General features: G+C 36.0%; 1 protein-coding gene across 1 annotated transcript; it reads left to right on the top strand.

Annotated features, from left to right (window-relative positions):
* The first annotated feature begins 12759 nt into the window (after positions 1-12759).
* Positions 12760-20378, top strand: LOC147000046 (vomeronasal type-2 receptor 116-like). Its single transcript, XM_085834285.1, is given in 7 exon segments — positions 12760-12968; positions 14256-14538; positions 14918-15721; positions 16567-16646; positions 16648-16789; positions 17921-18044; positions 19194-20378. Coding segments are annotated over 7 exon segments (2550 nt in total). The 3' UTR covers positions 20102-20378.
* The last annotated feature ends 792 nt before the right edge of the window (positions 20379-21170 follow it).

The raw sequence follows: 21170 nt of genomic DNA on the forward strand, positions 1-21170 counted from the left end.
GATTTTTGAGTTTGAGGCCAGTTTGGTCTACAGAGGGAGTTCGAGGACAGCCAGGGCTACACAGAGAAACCCTGTCTCCAAAAACTCCAAAAACTCAAAAAAAAAAAAAAAAAAAAAGAGTTTAGGGTCATTTTTAGGTTCTTGTTTATTTAGTTATTTTTTTAGAATTTTAGTGTTATTAGTTAAGGGTTTTGTAGGGTATTTAGAAGAGTGCTTTAGCTATTTTTGTTTTTAAGTGTTTTAATATATGTTTAAATTTTTTTGTTTATTAAAGATTTTAGGGTTTTTAATTTTTTTATTGATTTTCAGTTCGTATTAGGCTTTAGTTTATTTTTTAAGTGTTTTACTGTTATATTTAGTTTTTTTTTTAACGTGTTCTTGAGTATTTTTTTTAACATTTTAGGGTTATATTTTTGGGGTATAAAAGTTTTTGTGTTGCCAGGCAGTGGTGATCCATGCTTTAATCCCACCCAAGGTAGGCAGAGGCTGGAAGATTTCTGAGTTCAAGGGCACAGCGGTCTACAGACTGAGTTCCAGGACAGCCACAGATACACAGAAAAAACCAGTCAAAAAAGAAAAAAGAAAAAAAAAAAAAGAAAAGAAAAAAGAGTTTTAGGGTCACTTTTTTATTCTTCTGTATTTTATTTTATTTTTTTAGAATTTTAGTGTTTTTTAAGAGTTCTGTAGGGTTTTTAGAAGATCGTTTTAGATTTTTATGTTTTGTTTTTCAGGCTTCTAGTGTATTTTTAGGTTTTTTAATTATTTTATTTTTTTTTCTTTTAAGGATTTTAACGCATTTTAGGGCTTAGTGGTTTTATTTAGGCTTTATTTAAATTTAACTTTTTTAGCATTACTCTGTATTTCTTAGAATTGTGTTTGTTGTTGTTGTTCTTGATTTGTTTATTAAAAATTAGGGTTTTATATTTGGGGTTCAATTGTTTTAGGGTTCCCTGGCAATGGTGGCCCTTGCCTTTAGTCCTAGAAATTGCAAGGCAGAGGTAAGTGGATATTTGAGTTCGAGGCCAGCATGGTCTACAGAGGGAGCTCCAGGACAGCTAGAGATACACAGAGAAACCCAGTCGCCAAAAATTAAAAAAAAAAAAAGAAAGAAAACAAAAGAAAAGAAAAAAGAAAGGACCCAGAGGTCGTGGATTTCTGAATTTGAGGCCAGCCTGGTCTACAGAGTGAGTTCCAGGGACAGCCAGGGATAAGCAGAGAAACCCAGTCTCCAAAAAACAAACAAACAAAGAAAGGTTTTTTAGGGTTTTGGGTTCTTCTGTTACCCATTACTGGGAAGCCAGGCTCAAGTATGTCTACTCCAGGAATTTTCACAACACTGCTCCATGACTCACTGTGCCAGTCCCAGGACCACATCTTCCTTGCTCTGTTACAGTGAGATGGAAAGCCCGCTTCCTTTGGCCTCTCTCTTATTTCTCTAAGCTCTCCATTCTCACTCTCAAGGAGACTCCTCCACCATCTTGCAAACATAAATATGGGTGAACTCTCTAGGGACTGTTTGAAAGCCCTAAGAGCAGTTGGTGTTGTTACAACACTGATGACATCACAGGGGATACCAAGAGCTCTCCAGGATACAATAGAATGCTCAGACAAGGAATTGTTTATGTCATGGGAAACAGGCTTTGCCTTTCTGTTAAAGTTCTCCCTCTACTGAACAGAAGCTGAGTTGCCTATCCTGGAAACTCTCCTGGGACATAAATACTGATCACCTCCTTTTCAAAAGCCAGAGATCTCAGACCATGAGTGTTTTCAGTGTAAGTACAGTGTGAAAATGGTGTGATTTATTCCCAAGTTGGTAAACTTGGAAGAAGAGTGACTGGATGAAGAGAAGAGCCAGACCATCCAATTGGTAGCAGAAGACTTGAGATGTCTACTTTCTTCCTATGCTCTAGGTACAAAAAAAAATAAATAATAATAATAAAAAGCAAGCAAGCAAACAAACAAACAAACAAACTTGTTATTAAGAAGTTCCAGAACAACTTACAGCAAGTGATAGTTCAGGATGGGAGGGACCTTCTCAGGAAGACCTTGCCTAGAGATGATGCCTACAGACAGAGATCAGGAAAACAAGATACCTCAGATCTGACACTCTGACCCAGAGACAAGAACAAAAGATGCACTATATCTTTATGTTCCATGCTCGGTCAGAAAGGTTATAAGATGCTCATCTCAGCAGACACTGGCCACCAGATGTTTATCCCAATTTGTCAATAAATTTTCAAATTCTATATGTCAAAAACAGCTCTTGTCTGTCTCTTAGCCACTTCCAAACTATTTTGTGACTGAATTAACCACAGTATATCACAACTGACTGCCTCCATATGTGGTCTATATGTCTAGAATCTAAAAACACCCCATTATTTTATGCAGATTGCAGGCCCTATTATCCAGTGGACAAGTGTTTTCTGGAGAGAGATAATGACCACCAAGCCTGAGCATGGACACTGATCTCTTGCTTGGGAAGGATATAGCTACTAAGACCTCTGGGGTCATAGAATATAAACTTCATATTATCATGGGTAAGAAAACGTTTTTGCCCTTGATGATTGAAATCACAATTACAATCTCAAAATTGATCATTTTAATATCAAGAATGGCACTGTGTGTAGGCCAAATCATAAAGTTAATTTTATTGAGCAAACGACTAAAAACGGAAATTTTCTAGACAGGCATGATGATATACTTACAGAAGATGGCCTTATGATGTGGTAGTGTTCTATGTTTTCAGTGGGTGTGTATGTCTTCTCTTCAGCTGCCCAAATGTTTTGGATTTATTAATGAAAGTCACATACACATGTAGTCTTATTTTGAATACGCCTTAAACAGTGTATTGCCTGGGCATTTTAAAGCCTTTGTGCAGCTAGCACACTCTCCCACCCAATATTCGTGAATTATTTTTTTTAAATCAACATTTTATCTTTGTTATTTCATACCCAGTTGGGGGAAAGTGGCCTATGAGATTATGCTAGGCCCATATTTTGATATTGTATTGTACTTTTTTTCTCTTGTAGATGTAGGCTTGATCATTTTGATTTTCTGTCATGGACATTTTCCCTCGTTGGTTTTTTTTGTTGTTGTTGTTTGTTTTGGTTTTTTGTTTGTTTGTTTGTTTGTTTTTCTTTTCTCATAGTCTCCTCTTTGGGAAATTTAAATTTTCATCTGTCTTTTTGTCTGGATATTGGCTGTTGGTCATTTTATTTACCATATTGAGCCAATTGGAGACAGGGATACTCAGTCTATAGACATGTAGAGACTAATGTGAATTTGGGAGCTAAAATATCATAAATAGCATTGGAACCAATCTATAATTAGTACTGCTGTTTTTCCATTAAAATTACTTATCAATTCTTCATACATATCTTGTTTAAAGTAATACCAAGAACTTTGATATTATTGAATATGCAATTTGTATGGTAAAAACATTTTGTCTAATTTCTACACACATTTTATGTTTGGAAAAATGAAGGCCAGTGGTTTTTTTTTTTTGAGATGATTTTATACCCAGGATCTTTGATGAAGATGTATTTCAGCTAAAGGAGTTCTCTGTTAGACATTTGGAATCACTCATGTATACAATCACATACAATTTAATTTCAGGTATCATGAAATTGCTAGTGGGCACATATATGTTTCTCTTCATGTGTGTTTGTGTGTGTGCTTCCTCTGATTCTACAAAAAAAAAAAGAGAACTATGAAGAATCATACTAAAATTCAAACATAAAAACATGCCCTTTATTGATCAAGCAATAGTGTAAAAGAAGGAAAATATGTGGACATTATAATATATATGATTCATTATACCAGTTAATAGAAGCTCCTAGGACCATAGATGAAGAGAACCAAAATATTGCCACTACAGTATGAAAAGAATTTCAGTGAAGTAGTAAATGTATAATTTGATTTTGCAGCCATATCCAACTAAGTGTCAATGTAAGTCTCATAAACATCCAAGGAACTATATACAGCTGCTTAACAAATGTTATTGTTTACTGCACATAAAGAACTATAATCTAAATTATATAAAGAATAAAAAAACTGAATATAAAAATAATTTAACTTGATTTTTAAAGGATACAAGACTTGATATTCTCAGAAGTTGAAATTAAAACGACCGAATGACAAAATATGAGGAAGTGAAACATTAGCCACAAAGGAACAGAAAATTAAAACCAGTTTGAGAATGAACTGGAAAGAGGGGTAGAGACAAGGGGAGAAGGAGGAAACATTTGTAGAAACAGCTAAAATTAAAATTCACTTATTGGATATTATTCTTTTCTTTTTCCCCTTTTTTATTGAATATTTTCTTTATTTATATTTCAAAAGGTTTACCCTCTGAACCCCCCCACTCCCTGCCCCCTCTCCCTACCCACAGGCCCATGCACTCTTGCTTCCTGACCCTGGCATTCCCCTACACTGGGGCATAGAGCCTTCACAGGACCAAGGGCATTTCCTCCCAATGATGACTGACTAAGCCATCCTCTGCTACCTATGCAGATGGAGCCATAGGTCCCACCCTGTGTACTCTTTGGTTGGTGATTTAGTCCTTCGGAGCTCTGGGGGTACTGGTTAGTTCATATTGTTGTTCCTCCTATCGGACTGCAAACTCCTTCAGCTCCTTGGTTCCTTTCTCTAGCATTAGGGATCCTGTGATCACATCAATGGATGGCTGTGAGCATCTGCTGCTGTATTTGTCAGGCACTGGTAGAGTCTCTCAGAGGACTGCTATATCAGTCTCTTGTCAGCAAGCACTTGTTGTCATCCACAGTATTATCTGGTTTGGTGACAGTATGCGTGATGGATCCTCAGTTGTGGCCATCTCTGGATGATCAGTCTTTCAGTGTCTTCCCCACACTTTGTCTCTGTAGCTCCTTCTATGGTTATATTGTTCTCCCTTCTATGAAGGATCAACCAATGTATCCATACTTTGGTCTTCCCTCTTGAACTTCATTTGGTCTGTGAATTGTATCTTGGGTATTCTGAGCTTCTGGGCAAGTATCCACTTATCAACGAGTGTATACCATGTGTGTACTTTTGTGATTGGGTTACCTCACTCATGATGATATTTTCTAGTTCCATCCATTTGCCTAAGCATTTCATGGATTCATCACTTTTAATAGCTGTATAGTACTCCATTGTGTAAATGTACCACATTTTCTGTATCCATTCCTCTGTTGAAGGACATGTGGGTTCGTTCCAGTTTCTAACTATTACAAATAAGGCTGCCGTGAACATAGTGGAGCATGTGTCCTTATTGCATGTTGGAACATCTTCTGGATTTATGCCCAGGAGTGGTATTTCCGGGTCCTCAGTTAGTACTATGTCCAATTTTCTGAGGAACTGCCAAATTGATTTGCAGAGTAGTTGTACCAGCTTGCAATCCCACCAGCAATGGAGGAGTGTTCCTCTTTATCTACATCCTCACTAGTATGTGCTGTACCCTGAAAGTTTGATCTTAGCCATTCTGACTGGTGTGAGTGGAATCACAGGGTTGTAATGATTTGCATTTCCCTGATGACTAAAAATGTTGAACTATGCTTTAGGTGCTTCTCTGCCATTTTCTATTCCTCAGTTGAGAATTTTTGTTTAGCGTTGTACCCAAATCTAAGCCCATCATTCATTCAGATTTCAAGAAGAAAACCAGTGATAGAAAAGAAGGAACACATATTAATGTGAGAACATTTTCTTTCACAAACTTATTGACAATACTATATATAATACCTGCAGAGAAAGTTATTATCCATGAAAACTAGAAGTGGTGTCAGGTGGTTTTGTTGGTTCATGTTTTATCCAAGCACTTTAGAGGCAGAGGCCTGAACATTTCTGTCTGTTTTTTCCCAGGCAGCCCTATATTGTGAGTACAAACCAGCCATGTGTGATATAGATAGCCTACCTTAAAATAAATTAACATAAATTAGAAAAGTATGCCAATTTCCCTTCATCGAACTCAAAATAGTCTTTAAATTATTACAAAGTGTTAACATATTTAAAGAAAATGATGGGGGAAATAATGAGAAAATGAATTCTGACCTTCACTGGAAACATTAATCTAATGATACTTCCTAGTAAGACCTTGTTTCAAAAAAAAATGTAGGAATAATACTCCAAATCTTCAATTAACGTTAAACAATTTAATTTTATCCAGCTTTTCCCCTGTATTTGCAGCCATTGCAGAACATTTGACCTCAGGAACCACTCTATATTCAAGGTCACTATATATCTATTTATCCTTTCCAACAATATTACACCAGTGCCTGCATATTCTGTTGTTTCTTTTATAAACTGTTTCTCATTCTATGCAATGCTAATTTATACAAGATTATATTTGTTATCTGATATTTAAGGACATATTTTTTTCCTATTTCAAATTTCTTCAAATATTAACTTGCTTCTCTGTTGCTTTGATTGAACTTTTATCATAAACAAAGTGAGGAGGAAGGGGTGAATCGATGTATGGCTTATAGTCATAGAAAGACAACTATGGATATCTGGAGCCTTGAACTAACATATAGATCTGAAAAGAACACTTATTCCTGGTTCTAGTGTCCACAGTGAGACAGGGGCTCCTCTATTACTGGTTTATTAATGGTTCATCTCCTGAATGCAGGTATTAAAAATGTAGACCAATATACCTGGACTTAAATTTTTCTCAGCTTGGAACTTGCTCAATATGAGGCTAACCTCAAACTCATAGATCAGCTTGTCTTTGTCTCCTGGGATAAAGTTGTGTACCACCATGTTTGAACATAAGATTAGCTGGGTGGGATCTTGGCAAGGCACCACTCCCTTATTCTGTTTATCTCCTTGAACACAGGATTTAGCTCCATTTTATTTCCTACTGCCCCTTTTTTATTTAAACCAACATTGTACATTTTTCTTTTCTCAGCTTTATTCTTTTCATTAATGTGCTCTTCCTGTAATAGTGAACTTTAGTAACCACAAGAGAATTTATATCAGCCTGTGTTGTGACTTGGGGCAACTTTCAAAGAATAAATGCATTGCTTCTATGACTTTACTCCAACCCACATCCCACGTTGAACACGTATCAGGCACCTGTACATAATGAGGCAGGTCATCTTTCCTCCTCTGAATTCATCCTGGTGTTTGCACTCAGTACTATTTAATTAATTTTGTTGATGAATGGGGGCATTTTGAGGAAGGGATGAGCCATTCCTTAGCAGGCTTTGGAATGTGAAGACTCAGTTCCCCATCTTGTAAGAGATCAAGTGTTTAAATTCAAGCCAAGAGAATTATATGGCTTTGGTAGGAGGGGATTCTCAAGGGCTATGTCCCTGGAGAGTATCTCGGAAAGTACCCATCAAATTCTCATAAACACAGCAAGAACAATAACAGAGAGTTAAAGGCCATTCCCAATGAGATCAGACGTACCTCCTCAGTAGATACTGTTATGTCCTGGAGAGCCATTAGCATCTTCTGTTATGTCAACAGTGTTATAGCTATAACAACAGCTCTTAGGATTTTCAAACAGTGCCTATTGGATACATTTATATACATACTGGAAAAACTGATGAGTCAAATTACTAGAAAGGATTTTAAGTGTAGAGAGGTAATAGTGAGTCAGAAGTGAGCTTGCATCCATTGAGAATCGATAAATGGGACGTCATGAAATTGCAAAGATTATGTAAGGTGAAAGATCATGTCAATAAGACAAAAAGGCAACTAACAGGTTAGGGATGGATATTTTCTGATCCTAATTCAGATAAGGGACTAATATCCAATATATATAAAGAACTCAAGATGATGGATGCCAGAAAATCAAATAGCCCTATTAAAAAGTAGGGTACAGAGCTAAACAAATCATTTTCAACTGATGAATACCAAAGGCTGAAAGCAACTGAAAGAAAAGATCAACATCCTTAATCATCAGGGAAATGCAAATCAAAACAACCCTGAGATTCCACCTCACACCAGTCAGAATGGCTAAGATCAAAAATTCAAGTGACAGCAGATGCTGGCGAAGATGTGGAGAAAGAGAAACACTCCTCCATTGTTGGTGGGATTGTAAGCTTGTACAACCACTCTGGAAATCAGTCTGGCAGTTCCTCAGAAAACTGGACATAGTACTACCAGAAGATCCAGCAATACTTCTCCTGGGCATATACCCAGAAGATGTTCCAACTTGTAAGAACGACACATGCTCCACTATGTTCATAGCAGCCTTATTTATAATAGCAAGAATCTGGAAAGAACCCAGATGTCCCTCAACAGCGTAATGGATAAAAAAAAATATGGTACATTTACACAATGGAGTACAACTCATCAACTAAAAACAATGAATTTATGAAATTCTTAGGCAAATAGATGAGATCCATCATCCTAAATGAGGTAACCCAATTACCAAGGAACAAACATGATATGTACTCACTGATAAGTGAATATTAGACCATAAACTTAAAATATCCAAGAAACAATTTGTAAAACACATGAGACTCCAGAAGAAGAAAGACCAAAGTATGGATATTTCGTTCCTTCCTAGAAGGGACCAAAACACCCATGGAAGTAGTTATAAAGACAAAGTTCAGAGCTGAGAGAGAAGGAAGGACCATCCAGAGACTGCCCCACTTGGGGATCCATCACATAAACAACCACCAAACCCCGAGAATGTTGAAGATGCCAGCAAATTTTCCTACAGGACCCTGATACAACTGTGTCTTGGGAGAATTTGCCAATGCCTGGCAAATACAGAAGTGAATGCTCAGAGTCATCTATTGGATGGAGCAAAGGGCCCTTTGTGAAGGAACTAGAGAAAGTACCCAAGGAGCTAAAGGGACTTGCAATTGTATAGGAAGAACAATACACATGAAGTAACCATTACCCCCCACCCCAGTGCTTGTGTCTCCAGTTGCATATGTAACAGTGGACTGCCTGGTAGGCCATCAATTTTAGGAGACGTCCTTGGTCTTGTGAAGATTATATGCCTCAGTACAGGGAGAATGCCAGGGTCTACAGCATGAGTGGGTGGGTTGGGGAGTAGGGCAGGGGGAGGGAACAGGGGACTGTCAGGATAGCATTTCAAATGTAAATAAAGAAAATAACTAATAAAAAAATAAAAATAATATCAACAGCAACAGAATTCTGTTTTCAGACCTCCAGTTTTTTATGTTTCAGGAGCCTTAGATCACATGAACGTGGGTGGAGAGTTCGTAGGGGAATTGAAGTAGTCCTGGGCTCTAATGCTGCTGAGTGAAGCTTGGCTTTGTGCCAGCGTCTCGGAGATTCAGGATAGATGGGTGGTGTAAGGAAAGCTTTCTTCTATGTGTCTGGAGTCGGATGAATGAGCAGAATAGGTTTTGAACTTCTTTATTCTTTCTTTTCCCATTTTTGTGGATGGCCTGTTTTGTTCCATTCCAAAAACCTTTGAATTGTATTTTCCTGCATGTCTTCAAGTGAATTATTTGTTTCCTCTCTAACGGTTTCTACCTTTTAGCCCGTGGTTTTCTGTATTTCTATAAAGGTGTTATTTTATCCTCATTAAGGTTATTTGTCATCTTCATGAGATGCAATTTTAGCTTAAAATCTTGCTCTTCATGAGTGTTTAAATATTCAGGGTAGAAAAACTGGGTTTTGATAATGCCAAATTACATTGGCCTCTGTTGGTTATGTCCTTTTATTTTTCTTTCACCATCTGGTCATTTCTGCTGTTAACTTGTCTGGGTATCTGGGATTGGATCAGTACTCTTTGGATACAAATAATGTAGTGTGACCTGGATTCCAGAGGGCCTCCTGGGAGTCAGGAAGTGCTGTATCTGGTTAGGGCATGCCTTCAGTGTCTTTGCTTGGTGCAACCATCGTACATCCCACTGTCTCTGTTTTAGGCAGATCTAATAGAAGCCAGGTTGGCTTTGGGGTCTGGGGAAGGCATATTGATCTTCAATAGCTTCAGTTGGAGATGCAAACTGGAAAGACAATAGTACTCAGGAAGAGCTGGATAGATACCTCATGTGCTTATCTCTGTGGAGGTCCTAAATGATGTGGGTCTTCACCCAAAGGGCTCACCTATGTTCCTAATTATGGAAGAGCTCCTGTCAGTCAGGTAGGTTGGAAGGGTTGGGAGGTGCATCCTGCTTTCATAAGTTCAGACTACAGAGGTCCTTCAGGTGTAAAATTTTTATATAATATTGAAATTCTGTTTTGGTATTCAATATTAGTATAGTTATGTATATGGACAATGAAGATTGGAAGGGAAATTGGAGCATTTACTATAAGCTAAGTTCTATGGATTAAGAGGTTTTTAGAGGACAGCTTGCAAGAATCACCATCAGCAATCCTGCATGGAGGTTGAGTATTTGTGAAATAATATGTCATGCCAATATGATGCATTGGGTTAAAAATCCTGAGTGTAAACAAGCTATAACATATCAAATTTAGTCTCATTAGAATACATTGAATTTTCTAAAATATTTACTTTAATTATAATAGACTGAGATGTTATCTGTAAGGAAGAAAATGAAATTATATTTGTTTATGCGTAGATGTATAATGGGCATCACATTGCCTTGCAAATATCTGTGGTTAATTAATAACATCTTTGCTATTGCATATATTTTCATGAAAGAGGATGTCTTTCCATCCATGTAGATCGATGAGTGCAGATACTCAAAAGTGCTTTAATGCCTTGTATAAATCGTACTTCTGTGCCATATCAAACCTTATTTCAAATGATTGAAGAATCACAAATCAGTATCTGATTAATGGGGAAAAACAGGATAAGAATGGTTTACTAATAAATGACAACAAAATTTAATGAAAATACACCAGAAACACTTCTAAGATTATTCTCTGACATGAAAATAGGATAGAGGCCATCACATGTTCCACAGAGCATGACATGGAATCAGATATCTGATTTCAACAAGAAATAAAGGGACAAGCAACTGGAATGAAGCTATGGAAAATTATCTGTGAAACATAGAAAACAACTTTGTTTTATAAACCCATAAAGTACTGTAGTGGATAGCTTAAGATTGGCAACCAACAGAGCAACTTAAAGGAAAATAGAAACCAAAGAGTCCCTTGATAATCAGGAAGAACACGATCAGGTGTGCTCTGCCTTCTTTCCTCCAAATTAAGTCTATAACATGAGCTTTAGGCAAAAAGAAAAGAGATTTTAAGAAATACTATTTGTGTTTCAAGCAACATGGAGGATGTCTCTGCAGAAAAACACATGGAGCCTCACTTCTAAATCTGAGCAAATACAAGTTCAAGATTATTAAAGACCTAAATGTTTGACCTGTAGTCTTGTTTTAATGAGTATGGTATGGATCCCATTCCATTGCTCATGTGCACCAAATGACTTCCAAAAGACTGCCACAGCCCAGGATGGCACAATAGCAGTCACAGTGGAGTGAAGAGTCAGCCTCCATGCACATTCCCAGTTAATTTGACATGGTATTAGCACCAGGTATATAACAATATGACAACAGAACACTTAATTTACCCAGTCTATTGGTTTGTACTGAAAAAATTTGCACTGAAATAGTCGTAGTTCAACCAAAGTATTAAACAAATGTGTATTCATAGTAACAAAGATAATAAAATAAAATCCATAGCAGGATTTTGTTATAATCCAGTGACATACCAACCATTCCAAAAATGGTGTTTAAGACTCACTCAATTCAATATGGATATTATGAACAAAAATATAAGGTAGTTCAAGAAATTAGAAATCAAATCAATGCTTCATCTTTGTCACTCATCGTAATCTAACCAAATTATATAAATTAGCTTTAAAAGCATGAATCTATTTTGTTTAAATTTAATCCAGGATAGAAATATTTCAAAACAAATGCCAAGTAGAAGTAAATGAAAAATATGAGGTATATGCTAACATTAGCAATAAAATTCTACCTCTTAAATGACACCTAACTTCTTTCCCTTGAGCAAAATATATGAAATTAGTCTCTAACTTCTTAATGAGGTGTGAACATACATCAACCAAAGAAATGTTTCATCAAATGTCATTGACTGCCAGGCACTGATTATCAGGAAAGAGATCAGCATATCAGTGAATGTCTGCACAGGTACTGATATTGGACAGGATGGGTGTTCAATCTTTAAAAACCCAGGCATTTTTGGAATTAGCATATTGACATGTTCTCCAGATGGCAGGAATCACAGGAAGTTTGGAGATATTTTGTAAACATGAGTGGCATACAATATATGAACAACAATATATGAACAACAGAGAGCATGGCCAACTCCAGGCTCAATGTTGCATGTGAGACTGTCCTTCCCTAAACTAGACAATGTGTTACATAATGTTTCATGATTAAACTCAACATCTGAGTGATATGGAACTTTTATGACCTTCTCAACTTCTGTCACAGTATAGAACTTCTGATGAAATCCATTGTGTTTGTGCATAATGGCTGTTGACACATGGTCAGGTATGAACTATACAGGAGAAGATTGTCCTTGGGATTTACTCTATGCACATGAATGCAGTCATGACCCCTGAGGGTAGAAAACATGATATCAAAACATGTTTTCAAAAATATGTTGATGAAAAGTTTTCAGACCTCAGATGTAGAGCCTGAGGCAAGAATTTTCCCTATGTATCTAGGGAGCCTGACATAGGAGAAATAGAAAGGAACTGTGAATATAATAAGTGGATCTCCAGACAGAAGTAGCCTTAATACAGACACATAGGTGTAACTGTGTGTGTGATGTCTTTCTACATCAGAAACGGATTTCACAACAGCTCCATCCTAGATCCTAGCAGACATGAAGAAGCTCTGTGCTTTCACTATTTTATTTTTGTTTCTGAAGTTTTCTCTCATCATGTGCTGTTTGACTGAACCAAGCTGCTTTTGGAGAATAAAGAATAGTGAAGATAATGATGGAGATTTGCAAAGGGAGTGTCATTTTTACCTTTGGGAAACTGAAAAATCTTATACTAATAGTAATTTTTTAAATTTAGTTTCAAATTTTAGGTAAGTCGTTAACTTTATTTAATGTATCAATGTCACTAGTTTGAAATATTTAGCTGTATACAGAAACTGTGGGTTCTGTTCTCTTCCTCACCATGTAACTTGAAGAACCCCTGAAAACAAATTTTTATATCAATCACTATTTTAATACTTCGAAATGTGTCACAGTTTAGTATAGTTTTAGTGCAATTATACTCCAGTTCACAATGCTGGATAATGTGAAGGTCTGGATTCTCTCTCTTGAGTCTTCGTTGATAATATATGTTGAAAGATATCTTTTCATCTGCCTTGAATTCACAATTCCCTCCTTTGTCTAGAACTCAATATGAAGAGACTGCATCACTGCCTATATTCAATTTTCTGCCAACACCTCATTATGATCATGCATCTAAATGCCTTCGTAAAAGTGTTACCTAATTCTGGTTTCCAACAGATGAACATGCATTGTTTCATTGAAATATTTGTGTATGGGTTGGTCTACTATATCTGGCTAAATGTATAACATTACTTATATACTTGTGAATATACATATACTTTCCTTCATAAAATAGTCTTTCAATGAGCCTCTTCCTGCAATCCTGAATTTGATACTGAATGTGGAAAAAGAATGCTAGATTATATTCAATTACCAGACTAATCTTTTTATTCAATTACACAAATGAACAAGCACAGATTTGGCTTATTATCACTATCAGATACAAGGTCAATATTTCTATTAATTACTCAGTAATTTTAAAATTATTTAGTAGTTAATATTTATTCACAATTCCTTTCCATTCATCCTATGTCATGTGCCCTTGATACATAGGGAAAATTCTGGCCTTAATCTCTACATCTGAGGTCTGTAAAGATAAATCTATGAGAATCATAGTACTTCTTGTGGAAAAGAACCTGTTGTCAATGTGGGTATTAGGTTTGAGATCCAATTAGTGAGATTTTATCATTTGTGGCTGCAGATTATGAGGGAAAGAGTGTTGAAACTTTTTTTACAAAATAGAAATAGTAAGAACACACTAAAAGGTAACATTAACTTGATGTGTACAATACCCTAAAGGATAATATTCTGGTCATATGGTATAACGTGTCATTTTGTATATATATCTTGAAATGGATAAATAAGATTAAATAAAATATATCCTAAAATAATTAGCCTGGCCGGGCTTTGGTGGCTCACTCCTTTAATCCCTGCACTTGGGAGGCAGATTTAACATATCTCATATTATAAATCTTACAGTATTTGAAATTTCATATTTCAAACATCCCCCTTATCATCACTATGCCTTGTTTTAGAATTGCAGCAAGTGAATATGAGCTTCTTCTGGTAATGTTTTTTGCTACCGATGAGATCAACAAAAATCCTTATCTTTTACCCAACATGACTTTGATGTTCTCCATCATTGGTGGAAACTGTCATGATTTATTGAAAAATCTGGATCAAGAATATACACAAATAAATGGACATATGAATTTTGTTAATTATTTCTGTTATCTAGATGATTCATGTATGATAGGTCTGACAGGACCATCATGGAAAACATCCTTAAACCTGGCAATGCATTCTTCAATGCCACTGGTAAGAAATTGTGACACTGAATGGGTTAAGAACATTAAATTACATTTACAGGTGCCTACAAGAAAACTTGGAAATAATGCATTTGTGGGTGTGCTGCTACACAAATACACACACATACATACACATTATATATATATATGAATTAAATAATCAGTTCATAGATGTACTGTGCATACAGGTAAAATTGTGTTCTAGGAATTTTAGACTTGTCAGGAATAGTCAAGCATCTAATAGGAATAATACATAATGTGTATAGTACAATCTTACTGTTCTTATCTAGAGTTCTGGAAGGTGAGTAGCGATACATGTATATGAGTCCAAATATCCTAATAATCATATTCCTCACTGGAAGTTTCATCCTGTCTTCTATATCCTTTAGGTTTTCTTTGGAACATTTAATCCTAACCTACGCGACCATGACCGGCTGCCCCATGTCCATCAGGTAGCCACCAAGGACACACATTTATCACATGGCATGGTCTCCTTGATGTTTCATTTTAGATGGACTTGGATAGGACTGGTCATCTCAGATGATGATCAGGGTATTCAGTTTCTCTCAGATTTAAGAGAAGAAAGCCAAATGCATGGGATCTGTTTAGCTTTTGTTAATATGATCCCAGAAAACATGCAGATATACATGACAAGGGCTACAATATATGATAACCAAATTATGACATCTTCAGCAAAGGTTGTTATCATTTTTGGTGAAATGAACTCTACTCTAGAAGTCAGCTTTAGAAGATGGGAAGATTTAGGTGCTCAGAGAATCTGGATCACAACCTCACAATGGGATGTCATCACACATAAAAAAGAATTCACCCTTAATCTCTTCCATGCCACTATCACTTTTGCACACCACAAAGTTGAGATTCCTAAATTTAGGAATTTTATGAAAACAATGAACACTGTCAAATACCTAAAAGATATTTCTCATACTATACTGGAATGGAATTATTTTAATTGTTCAATCTCTAAGAACAGCAGTAAAATGGATTATATTACATTCAACAACACATTGGAATGGACAGCACTGCACAGCTATGATATGGCCATGAGTGATGAAGGTTACAATCTGTACAATGCTGTTTATGCTGCGGCCCACACCTACCATGAACACATTCTTCAACAAGTAGAGTCTCAGAAAAAGGCAAAACCCAAAAGATATTTCACTGCTTGTCAGCAGGTAAAGTTTCTTACATTTCATTATGCTTATATATATCAATGTGATCTTTTAAATGGACCCAGAGGAACAACTGTACATTTGTTAGAGATTATTCTCTCAGTGCAATAATTTGTATACTGCAAAAGTCCCTAATGATTCTTTTACATGGATGAATATCATGAACAAAGATAATATTTAATAGGGGGCATTACATTTATATGAATATCAGTTAGATTTGTGAAAAGGTGTCTCAGCATTTCACCAAATGATTTCAAAATTAAAAGAGGAACCAAGAGTTTTATCATTAAAGTCTTAAGTGATGACAAGACTGAATATTTTTCTAAAATATAGTGTCTCAAAAATTGATACATGGGCTGTGGTTAATAGTTATTCATTTAAATTAACAATTTACAAAAACATAAATGATTAAGACTTCCCATTTTCTTAAGTTTATGTTCATTTTATATGTGTACACTGTATGTACATAAACTCCAACTTTTTTATTTTCACAATTTTCAGTCATTCAGACTTCCCCTTCATTCTCACATACATGGGTACATTTTTTAAAATTATTTTTGACAAACATGTTCACAGAGGCACACACACACACACACACACACACACACACACACACAAACACACCATGTTACTTGCTATCTGATAATCATTTTTTCAGGAACATATTACCGTCAAATATTAATATGAAGCATATAAATTTTCAATTATCAATTGTGTATACTGTTTTTTACTACACAGGTTTATTTCAATATAGCTGTCTTTTCTGACAATCATTAAGAAAACAGCGAAAATTCTCAACTTGGCATTATCTTTATTGATATGCATATGTAAGCATGAATATCTTCTAGGTGTCTTCTCTGATGAAAACCAGGGTATTTACGAACCCTGTTGGAACACTGGTGAACATGAAGAATAGGAAAAATCAGTGTAGAGTATGATATTTTCATCATTTGGAATTTTCCACAAGGCCTTGGATTAAAAGTGAAATTAGGAAGCTATTTACCTTGTTTTCCGAAGAGTCAACAACTTCATATATCTGATGATTTGGAATGGGCCATGGGAGGAACATCAGTGGGTATACCATAATATTTATTTTTCAGGATATGTAGATTTTTAAATATAAGATTCTCTGGTTAAGACCAATTGCTGTTCTTGCAAAAGACCATTCTCAGTTACTATCATCAAAATTTGATAACTCTTAACTTCATGTTAATCTGGGCATAGAAGGATCAATATCCTCTGGATTTCATGTTCAATAGCTCCCATATGCCAATTCAAACACAATACAGGAATAACTTTGATAAATTTATAATATAGTATATATTTACATATAATTAATTAAAGTTTTGTAACTATATATAACCCATGGAATTTTCTGACTCAGTGTGAACTAATGTATAGACTACTTAACTATAGCATGTATTCATTAACATAAATGTTTCTCCAGATTGAAGGATTTTTTAATTTATATATTTTGGATTTAAAAAAAAATTACATTTCAAATGTTATGCACCATCCTGTTTTCCCCTCCTTTGTGGAGGATGCCCTTATCTGGCATCAGTACGAGGGGAATCCTTTAGTCCTGTGACGGTTTCTTGCCCCAGCAGAGGGGAATGCTTGGGTGTTGAGGCAGGAGTGGGTGGGTGGGGGAGCTCCCTCCTAGACCCATGGGAGAAAGGGTAAGGGATAGTGTGTTCAAGTTCTTTTACACTTAGGAAAACTTTGTTAAATTTATGGGAGTCTTACCTAACTTATTTTGGTCATAGTCATCAAACTACTCTTCTTAGATTTACCCATTTCCCCTAACTTTTCCCCCTATACAGCTCACTCTTCTTTTTTACTTTTTATTTTTTTTGTAATTTATAAATCATGAGAGAAAAGCAGGTGTCACATAAACGTTCTTTTGGATTGATCAGTTTAGGAAGAAAAAATTTAAATTGCTACAACCTGAATGTTACATATATAATATTACATGATATAGTAAATATTGTGTGACATTCAGTGCATTGCAGGAAAATATAAAATAATAATGTGTCTGATACCTTTAAATAATACAGAAGAATAAGTAATATCAGAAGAATATGTATAATCATATCTGTTAGTGTCCCATGTATCAATCTATGGGTCATTATTCGTTTGACAAATGTGTGATATACACACTCACTCACACGCATATTATATAATATTTATTCACTTCTTCAGGTTCCATCCTCTGTGTGTAGTGTGGCCTGTACTGCAGGATTCAGGAAAATTCGTCAGAAAGAAACAGCAAACTGCTGCTTCGATTGTGTTCAATGCCCAGAAAATGAGGTTTCCAATGAAACAGGTACATGCTTGCATGCAGGAGAAAAATTGTTGAAATTGAATACCTGTTCTTTCCAAACAAGGAATATAATATGGCCTAAATGCAAACTGACGACCTAAAATCTCCATGTTTCAGAACTTAATCAGTTAAATAATACCCACTTCGTTTGGACCCAGCAAATAATTTACAATATCTTCTTCAAGCAAGGTTTTTTCTCACAATATGATGGTTACTGGTTTTATATTATATAGAAAATCTTTAGGGGGACATACCTGTGTAACAATTTTTAAAAGAAACATTTTAGGCATAATCTATGCACAGGTTTATTTTTCTTTGATTCGTTGAACAGGTAAACTTGACTAGCTGATCAGTCCATAATCTTTCCTTCCATCACACAGCTTAGTCCCTGACAAAGACTGGATGCTCAGGGTAACACTTGTTGTTTAATGGAATATATTTTAAGAACTTAGATGGCTTAATGGATTAATAATTTCCTGTTAAAGAGTTAGAACAAGAGTGAAGTTTTGAAGAATACAGCAACAGATGGGATACTGCTTATCGTCAATCACTCCCTCTCTAAGGAAAGAGGGATGAATATGGACAACCATAGCCTTTATGACATGGAGCTTGGGGTGTGTATTTGTGAAGAAAGAGATTGTAAAACAATGAGAGGTACATGTATATGTATATGAGGCATATTAATTCAAGAAAGAAAATATTCCTTTATGCAAATAGTACTTGCATGAGTAATTGTATGTTCTGGTTCCTATGTATGTATACAGACAAATGGCATACCCACAAAGAAAACAAAATACATGATGCACTTCATCAACTGGTATCAACAAAGATGTCTGCATATTACCCGTGTCTGTGAATAGTGCATTTATGTTTGGAGGAATTAAATAATCTGAAATTATTATTATTAGTCATCATATTTTGTTTTTATTTAATAATTATTTTTTTCTGTTCTACTTCATATGATGGTGTTTTGTTCAATCACAAACATAGGTTAATACAGAGCAATCTTAAGTTCGAGGTTCTACAGCAAAAAGGAATGGAATAGATGCTCAACAACAAATGATTTATTAATATTTCCTATGAATAACACAAATATAAAATTATTACCTATGTAATTATGATAACTTATAAGGGTTTATTTTCATTTGCCAGCAGATATGGAACAGTGTGTGAGGTGTCCAGAAGATAAGTATGCCAACATAGAGCAAACCTACTGTCTCTCAAGAGCTGTATCATTTCTGACTTATGAAGATCCACTGGGGACGACCCTAGGCTGCATGGCACTGTCCTGCTCGGCCATCACAATTCTAGTCCTCGTCACATTTGTGAAGTACAAGGATACTCCCATTGTGAAGGCCAATAACCGCATTCTCAGCTACATCCTGCTCATCTCTCTAGTTTTCTGCTTTCTCTGCTCCCTGCTCTTCATTGGACATCCCGACCAGGTCACCTGCATCTTGCAGCAGACCACATTTGGAGTATTTTTCACTGTGGCTGTTTCTACAGTGTTGGCCAAAACAATAACTGTGGTCATGGCTTTCAAACTCACTACTCCAGGAGGAAGAATGAGAGGGATGTTGATAACAGGGGCACCTAAGTTGGTCATTCCCATTTGTACCCTAATCCAACTTGTTCTCTGTGGAATCTGGTTGGTAACATCTCCTCCCTTTATTGACAGAGATATACAATCTGAACATGGGAAGATTGTCATTCTTTGCAATAAAGGCTCTGTCATTGCCTTCCACGTTGTCCTGGGATACTTGGGCTCCTTGGCTCTGGGGAGCTTCACTTTGGCTTTCTTGTCTAGGAACCTTCCTGACACATTCAATGAAGCCAAGTTCCTAACTTTCAGCATGCTGGTGTTCTGCAGTGTCTGGATCACCTTCCTCCCTATCTACCACAGCACCAGCGGGAGGTTCATGGTGGTTGTGGAGGTTTTCTCAATCTTGGCTTCTAGTGCAGGGTTGCTAATGTGTATCTTTGTCCCAAAGTGTTATGTTATTTTAATTAAACCAGATTCAAATTTTATACATAAGTACAAAGATAAATTTCATTATTGAAATATTCATACTATGAAAATGTTAAATGATACTCAACATATTTTTTCTTTGTTTTAACAAAAGTAGTACTTAATCTTATAAAATTTTAAATAATATTCAAATTTGAACTTAGAAACAGGACAGAACTGTCTATTGTAATACCAATTACCAAACTTTGGTGAAAAATGGTGTCATCCATAAGGACACAATTCTGAAGATATTGAGAACCAGGAATCTCAACTGAGGAAATGCTACAATCATCCTGACCTGTGGTTTTGTATGTAAACCATGAACTTAACTAACGATTAATATTAGGTGACCATACTGACTGTGAACACTACCATCTGTAGGCGAGTTGTTCTTGGAGTTATAAGAAAAAGGTCTTAAGACAACATGGACATAAAGCAAGTCATCGCCATTATCCGTCATGCTTTCATGGAGTGCCTGCATCCAATTTCATGCCTTGGCTTCATTCAATATATTGTGACCAAGGTACATAAGTAAATAAACACTTTGCTCACAAGCTTCTTTTGATCACTGTGTGTGTGTGTGTGTGTGTGTTTTTACAACAACGGAATATAAAATATCAACAAAAAAGTTAAATTTTTTCTGTTGAGATTAAAATATCATCGATTACTGATGCAATGAAAGGCACTTATTTGAAAAGAGAAACAAGGGTGAATATTAGCAGTGTCAAGTACACTGACAGTATTGCCTATGACAGGACAGAAGCGCTGTACTTTGGAATAACTTTAAAATGTACTAGGCATTTGTTAAGAATGTCAGATAACATTACAAAGAAAGAAGTATTTTATTAAAGGGACAATGCATATCAGATTGTGCCTACAATATAAGGTTCTTTATATTTATGTGAAAAGACACAATGAGGAGCAATGTAGGGACCTGGGAAGGAAAGTGGACAGGGTAGGGGGAATTGGGGGGAGAGGGGAACTTCGTCTGGGATTGGCTGAGGGAAAAGGACTGAAGCCCTGAGGGCCAGCAGAAAGAATGTAAACAAGCAACCTCAGGAGAGAGGAGGTTTGGGGAAACCCAGGGCATTCAGTAGGGAGAGGGACTTTTGAACCCACCT

Source organism: Mus caroli, unplaced genomic scaffold, assembly GCF_978045245.1.
Source record: "Mus caroli unplaced genomic scaffold, Mus_caroli_1 scaffold_22, whole genome shotgun sequence".
Taxonomy (NCBI): domain Eukaryota; kingdom Metazoa; phylum Chordata; class Mammalia; order Rodentia; family Muridae; genus Mus; species Mus caroli.